The sequence below is a fragment of the Tenebrio molitor genome, chromosome 1 (assembly GCF_963966145.1).
Source record: "Tenebrio molitor chromosome 1, icTenMoli1.1, whole genome shotgun sequence".
NCBI classification, from domain to species: Eukaryota; Metazoa; Arthropoda; class Insecta; order Coleoptera; family Tenebrionidae; genus Tenebrio; species Tenebrio molitor.
In genome coordinates this window covers 32,984,729-32,992,122 of record NC_091046.1, presented here as the reverse complement: position 1 = coordinate 32,992,122, position 7,394 = coordinate 32,984,729, and the positions used below count along the sequence as shown (strand labels likewise).

Here is a 7,394-nt window from a genome sequence, read left to right as displayed (position 1 = left end):
GAAATTATAGAAGAGCAATTGAATGCATTGTGCCATTTTAATTACATAATTTACTTGTTTGTTATTTTTCAATAAAAAAAGTACAAAAACCTACGAGGGGTCGTTTTTATATTCCCGGACTAGGCATGAAATAAAAAGATTAGAACAGCAACAAAAATATATTGTTGAATATAGGCTTTTTGCTTTTGAATACAAGTATTACATCGTTTCAATAACATTTTTAATCCATTATAAAAATATTAATTTGGTTTGTCTGCAAAATGCCTTTCAACAGCCGCTCTAAGTTCATCATCCACCCTCAGTTTTGTTCCCCTTAAGGTCTTTTTGAGATTTGGAAACGGCAAATAGTCACAGGGGACTAGATCTCGACTATAAGGCTGATGGTTAATTTTTACGAAGTCACATTCAGCAATGGCAGCTTTTGAAAATCTTGACTTCAGGACTGGTGCATTGTCGCGGAGTAACGGGACACCTTGCGTCAGTTTTCCGCGCCTTTTCACTTTAATAGAACCTCTGAAGCGATGCATTAATTTTGCATAATACTCTCCTGTTACCGTACTACCCTTATCCAGAGAATCAATCATTAAAATTCCTTGCCAATCACAAAAAACAGTTGCCTGGCAGAGATCATCATCCAGTGATTTTTCGACCATACTTAAACAATTTTGACCATTGGCAATTAGTCGATTTGGAAGAATAATCATCCCCGTATACGGCCAATACTTCTTCACGCATAATTTTTGGAGCTTTTCCTTATTTTGTTTGGAATTTTATAACTGTTCGATATTCAAGTTTGTTCATTTTGATACGCGACAACACAAACTGACAGATATTAGGACTAATACTGCTGCAATTGTTCTCGAAATTGTCAAACACATTACTAAGATATACGTGATTAAAAACCATTGTAATGAAAAATTAAATTAAAATTGGAAATGGCCCAGTAGTCCAGTCAATATAAACATAAAAAAGGGTCCGACCTTGCAAAAGGTCATGTAGTTCTGATTTTTTAATATGTTGTTTGGATCTCAGCCAAGAGTAAAACACCAAATTTGCAACTTCGAAAGACTTGTGCGCGCTGCGTGGTAGCCAAAGAACAGCAAAATTTTCGCACTATTTTCAGTTTTTGCTCAATATCTCTTAAGATATGAGTCTAACAGAAAAAGTTGAAGTTATCTTTTTTAAACTAGATTAAATTCACTTCAGTTCGAGGCCTAAGCAAACTTTGTGCGTCCAGCAGTTTCCGAGATACAGCTCTTCAAAAATTGGGTATTTTTTCCAAGAAGTGAATTTTTTTTGTTTATTTCTCTTTTTTATTAAATATCGTCAAAAATACTCGCCCCATGAGAAAAGTCAAGGGCAATGAACTTGAAGTGTATTTATTTAGCTTTAAATTGAGATCTGACGGGCAGCTGCAGGTCCAATACTTCTCTCAAAAGTGGCATATAACCGAAAACCTCGAAAGATGAAATTTGGGAAAAATAAATGAAAACAAGTTTTCAGCGCATCAAACATCACGTATAGGGCCAAAACCGATCAAATAAGTTATTTTAACGTAATTTAGTATGTGTGATTAACAACTTAAAGGGAGTCTGTGAAGTCGGTGGAGAAATACTGCCCTCAGCGCCAGATTTGTTCTGATTGTATGGAAAATCATCAACTACCCCAAGTATGCTCCTTTGGAACGGGTTCATTAAGCAGGTGACAAGTGGTCTTGATTTTGATCGACCAAGAATTATTTTCCTCTCATTCATTGGCGCGCTTTAATTTGAGCTCCGGAGGTTAGATGTCCTGGCATATACAAGTATGTTTATCATGAACCCCATTTTTACGGCCCACTGTGCTAGCTTACTGCTGGAGATTCCACGCACATGTGCCAATCCACCGTAGCTTTTCATAAACCACATCAGCAATCAAATCTGACCATAGGCCGGGCCAAAATTTATCGGATCAGCGGACTGTAAAATTTTGTTCTATGAATATCTTAAACTCAGTTGGATCCATCCGCTGTTCTAGGGCCATCATATTTCATCATATCTTGCAAATATAAGTGGGCACTCTTTGTGAAGAAATAGTGACCAACTGAATGAAAACAAGGTAGCATTTTATCGATAGTATACAGGTGAAGGTTCTTATTTACCCTGACGCTCTGCCTGGATGAATAGTTTTATACGGGAGTAGACGTGTGAAAATATTGGTCCCACTGCTTTGATTGCCTTCCAAATTATGCAATGCAGTTTTGAATTTGGCTCTTAGGCTTTGGTAAGTCCTATTTTCCTTTCCAAACAAGATGAGAGACCTCTCACTCTCACGTAGCTTATTCTCAGTTTCGGCTTTTTCTTTGCCAGTTAAGTCTACCTCATCCAAAATAATGCCAGCCAATATCAGATTAGTCAAAATGTGTGCTCGTACAGCTCATGAATAGGCATGCCCATTCAGCATCTTGTCCAGGCCTGTGATCTGTATAAATAGTCATAAATAGCGCCTTCAAGCAACTCCCTGCCATTATTGCACCGATACAACCCATGAATGACATGAGGAGATGGAACTCTCCAAGCCTCATAATCACGCAGCTTAGCTCAGAAGGTTGGCTACCCTCAACAATATCTCTGGCCTTAAAGAACAGTGGTTGATCAAAAGTAACGAAGCAGGTTTTTTGAAAATGACCTTTACTTCTGTCACTGGCTTCAAAAGGTGATATGAACACTATATCGTAATCAGCAGGTGGGGTGCGGATAAATGAGAGGAAAATAATTTCTAAGCCATAAAAATCAAGACCACTTGTCACCTGCTTAATGAACCCGTTCCAAAGGAGCATACTTGGGGTAGTTGATGATTTTCCATACAATCAGAACAAGTCTGGCGCTGAGGGCAGTATTTCTCCACAGACTACACATACTTTAGTACGTTTAGTACGTTAAAATAACTTACTTGATCGGTTTAGGCCCTATACTCGTACGTGATGTTTGATGCGCTGAAAACTTGTTTTCATTTATTTTTCCCAAATTCCCTTTTACGAGGTTTTCGGTTATATGCCACTTTTTAGAGAAGCATTGGACCCGCAGCTGCCCATCAGATCTCAGTTTAAAGCTAAATAAATACGCTTCAAGTTCATTGCCCTTGACTTTTCTCATGGGGCGAGTATTTTTGATGATATTTAATAAAAAAAGAGAAATTAAAAAAAAACACTTCTTGGAAAAAATACCCAATTTTTGAAGAGCTGTATCTCGGAAACTGCTGGACGCACAAAGTTTGCTTAGGCCTCAAACTGAAGTGAATTTAATCCAGTTTAAAAAAGATAACTTCAACTTTTTCTGTTAGACTCATATCTTAAGAGATATTGAGCAAAAACTGAAAATAGTGCGAAAATTTTGCTGTTCTTCGGCTACCACGCAGCGCGCACAAGTCTTTCGGAGTTGCAAATTTGGTTTTTTACTCTTGGCTGAGGTCCAAAGAACATATTAAAAAATCAGAACTACATGACCTTTTGCAAGGTCGAATGTTTATATTGACTGGACTACAGGCCGGGAATATAAAAACGACCCCTCGTACCGCTAAACAAGTTATTTTATTTATGTAAAAATTCGAACAGTCTAAAAACAATAAATTATATCAAGGCGGTCTCTATTTTAAAAGGCTAGGACACTGGCTGTGTTGCCAAATTTCTTAGTGGGCCATTCCATAGCATCCTCAGTTTCAAAAATATTGGCACTTCCATAGAAAGGCGGTTCATTCAAAAATCATTTTGACAAGACAATTAATTTCAGTAATTGAAAAATAAACATGCCACACAAATGTTGTGTTCTCGTAGATACCCAATTGCAAGTCAAATTATGCTTCAAATAAGTCTTCCTACGTTAGCGTTTTCAAATTCCCATCGAAGAAGATTAGAATGCAAGAATGGATGCGGATTTTGGAACTAGAAAACTGGCGCGTGAGGTCTTTGTTGCTCGTTCCATTAGGTCTAAAATACATTTTAAATTATAAACCTGTATTGATGGTACGGTCCATACACCCGAGTGGGTAGCTTTTGCAGTTCTTATTTATTTTTAACAATTCATACTGCACCTTTATTGGTCTTTAATGGTCTCTGTGTACGACTTTAGAAAAAAAACCTTGTCCTGAGCTGTACAGTGTACAGGTGGCATGCGTTGGAATTTGCACTCGAGCTAATGCAATCAAGGTGAACTAAAAGGACTTCTATCTTCATTTTGGATAGGACACTTGTTCAGAATACAGGACACTATGAAATTTTACTAACAATAGCTATCTCATAAAACAGGATACACATAATTACCTTGACTTGGTCACCTGATATACTTTGACTGAAGTAAAGTTGCAATACGAGAATTAGAAAATTCTTTCAGTGATGATTAACTGACAGCTAACAATGACAAAATAGTGAGTGACTGTGAGTGATCACAAAACTTCAAAACTAGTAACTTTTTTTAAAGGTTGGCGAAGCAACGTTGTCAGACGTTAGTGGGCCATTCCACAGACCACTTTCTGAAGTCAGTGTCACGGCCTGTTAAAATAGAGACGGCCTTGATTATATACATCTAAATTGTATACCCTTCGTTGGAAATAATCATTAATTAAAATTCTTCGTTGCACACTTCCTGCAACTTCTCTTACGTCATCATTGTTGATGCCAGGTATTTGCCCGTCCCGAATCAATTGTTCTAAAAATTGGTTACATGCAATACCTTCTCCTAATATTGGTACTCTTTTAGATAACACTTCCTTCCAAGTTTGTATTGGTTTAAGATTGGGTTGTAATCTTTGTACACCTCATATTTGCAAATGCAATGCGAAAGTTGACGAAATTGGCACCCACGGTCTAAGTTGTTTCAAAAGCAGTGGTAGATTTTCAAGACACACTGAAATTAATTCCATTATCAATCGGTCTTTAACTTCAATTCATGTGAATTCAACTTTAGAACCAAACGGACTGTCTCGGGATGACGGAAAACGCCCAGATGGGATGACTTTAGTACCGTGGATTAAAGGTCAACCTTTGGTTTGGGACGTTACTGTTGTAGATACACTTGCAGACAGTTACGTATTGAAATCATCTGAAGTCTCAGGTTTTGCCGCTGAAATGGCTTGCAAACGCAAACATAGCAAATATAGTTCAATCATTTCGTCAAACTACGTGTTTAAAGGTTTAGCATTTGAAACCTTAGGCCCTTGGTGCAAAGAAGCCATCGATTTCATTAATGTCATCGGAAACCGACTTATCGCGGAATCAGGCGATTCAAAATCAAAGAAATTCCTTTTCGAGAGGATTTCCCTTGCCATTCAACGTGGAAACGCTGCAAGCATTCGGGGCACTTTTCCAGATTCCGCAATATTATCGGAAATTTTTGTATTATAAAACAAAAATGTTTATGTAATTATGTTATAATATAATATTATTAAAAATTGTTCTAAAATGTGTTCATCGATTTCTGCAGGTATAGGGGATGCTTCGATGTCCCCCATGTTTAGTGCAGCGTTGTGTAACACTGATGTCGCAACTATTATAGTTAAAAATGTTTCCAACTTTAAACGACAACCGTACGCCAAGATAGGAAATCCTCATTTTAGCACTCCAAACAACCGTTCCACAATATTCCTTGTTCTAATGTGGCTTTCGTTGTACAGTTGTTCTGCTGGAGTGCCAGGATTTAGAAGGGGAGTCATTAAATATGTTTTGTTTCCATAACAGTAACACAATTCGTGTAATAATAAAAAGAGCTTATATTAATAACATAATTACATAAACATTTTTGTTTTATAATACAAAAATTTCCGATAATATTGCGGAATCTGGAAAAGTGCCCCGAATGCTTGCAGCGTTTCCACGTTGAATGGCAAGGGAAATCCTCTCGAAAAGGAATTTCTTTGATTTTGAATCGCCTGTGTTGGTGCATCTGCAGGTAGTTTGGTCCGTCAAGGGTGGGCACTACCCTGCAGGTAGCTTACCTCGCAAGATAAACTCTCAAACAGAGAGACTTCTGTATTAACCACCAGACAGTTCGGTCCACTTTCATTGTTGTTGGAATATATATTGTTAAAATTAAAACATTGAGTTTTAATCATCAGGTCCTTCGAACAATTTACACAAATAACAAATACCAGCACCTCATTACGGTCCTAGTCACGAACATATTGTTGGTCCATAGAGCCGGATTTCATCGAGTTAGTGATTAGTGATATAATGCATTCATTTTTGTAATGACGAACTAACTGGAACTTTTTTTTTGTTAAATTTTTTTACAAAATATATGAAAATATATGAAAAAAAGTTGGCAATGATTTAAAATGTCATATTATTGTCACTGCCAAAATGAATGAATTTCCAAAACGGAGTATAGCATCAATAAGCAAGCAGAACGAAGCAGCACATTTTAAAGGCTTTCAACAAAATTAAGAAAGAAATTACTCATGGAGACAATGGAAACGTAAATACGTAAAGTACAAAATTGTAGAAGCAGTGGCGAATGTTTTTTCGGTAAATCCTAATCTAAAATAAAACTCTTCCTAAGTGCTTCAGTCCCAGAAGTATGTATAGAATTTTAAATGAAGGACAAGAACAAGGCTTATGGGAAACTTTAGCATCCATGACGTCCACAAATATTGTTAATTTGGTTGAAGATTCGGATTCGAACTTGGAAAACAGCGACGATGACGAGGATGAGTAGCAAAATGCAAAATTATTTCATTGTTACGTTCAACTGCCTTTTCGTATTTGTTTAGTGCAACTTTGCTTTATTCTTCAAAATAATTAAACACATTTAGTTTCACTATACTTTGAATTGGACCAGTTTTGACAGAACAAATGACGTGACCCATAACCTAACTTTTTAAAAGCCCAAATTCGCGGTAAAAAGATGTGTTCACAAGACAAAAGTTACTAAATTTAGTAACTCTAGTGCGTCATTACAAAAGTGAATTGATTATAAGTGATTTAATTCGTGCATCAGCGAAATCACCATAGCAGCATCCGACAACAGCAGAAGTCCAAGTTGGTCCAAGACATACCAGTCAGATCAGTGAGCATCCTATATCATTCCCGTTCAGATCCATTCCGTGAGCGACACATTTAATTCAGATTTACTTCATTTCAATCACATATTTCATTTCAAAATGCCTGAGTTAGCAGAATTAATACTCAAGAAAAATCAAATACTAGCTCAGCTTAACAGAATATCAAAATTTGTTGCATCATTCCCACCAGGTGATAATGTAAACAAAATTAAATCACGCATGTCAGCCCTAGATGATCTCGACAAGGAGTTCAGAGCGGTTCAATACCAAATTGAATTAATTGACAATACCGCATCAGAGACAAACGATCGCGAAACGTTTGAAGATTCATATTTCGATACAAAGAGCATGATGCAATCTGT

At 36.9% G+C, this 7,394-nt stretch overlaps 1 protein-coding gene and 1 long non-coding RNA gene across 2 annotated transcripts; both read right to left on the bottom strand.

Annotated features, from left to right (window-relative positions):
• Nucleotides 1–239: 239 nt before the first annotated feature.
• On the bottom strand, nt 240–653 carry LOC138126099 (histone-lysine N-methyltransferase SETMAR-like). Its single transcript, XM_069041807.1, has one exon. The coding sequence runs from the start codon at nt 651–653 to the stop codon at nt 240–242; it is 414 nt and encodes a 137-aa protein (XP_068897908.1).
• Nucleotides 654–1,710: 1,057 nt separating this feature from the next.
• Nucleotides 1,711–7,160, bottom strand: LOC138139343 (uncharacterized). The gene is made up of 4 exons (XR_011162275.1): nt 4,298–7,160; nt 4,069–4,243; nt 2,928–3,964; nt 1,711–2,889 (listed from the first exon to the last, which is right to left on the bottom strand). It is a non-coding gene; the product is annotated as an uncharacterized lncRNA (long non-coding RNA).
• Nucleotides 7,161–7,394: the final 234 nt, after the last annotated feature.

Coding starts and splice junctions, on each gene's coding strand:
- LOC138126099 (XM_069041807.1), bottom strand. CDS start 653: ATGGTCGAAAAATCACTGGATGATGATCTCTGCCAGGCAACTGTTTTT.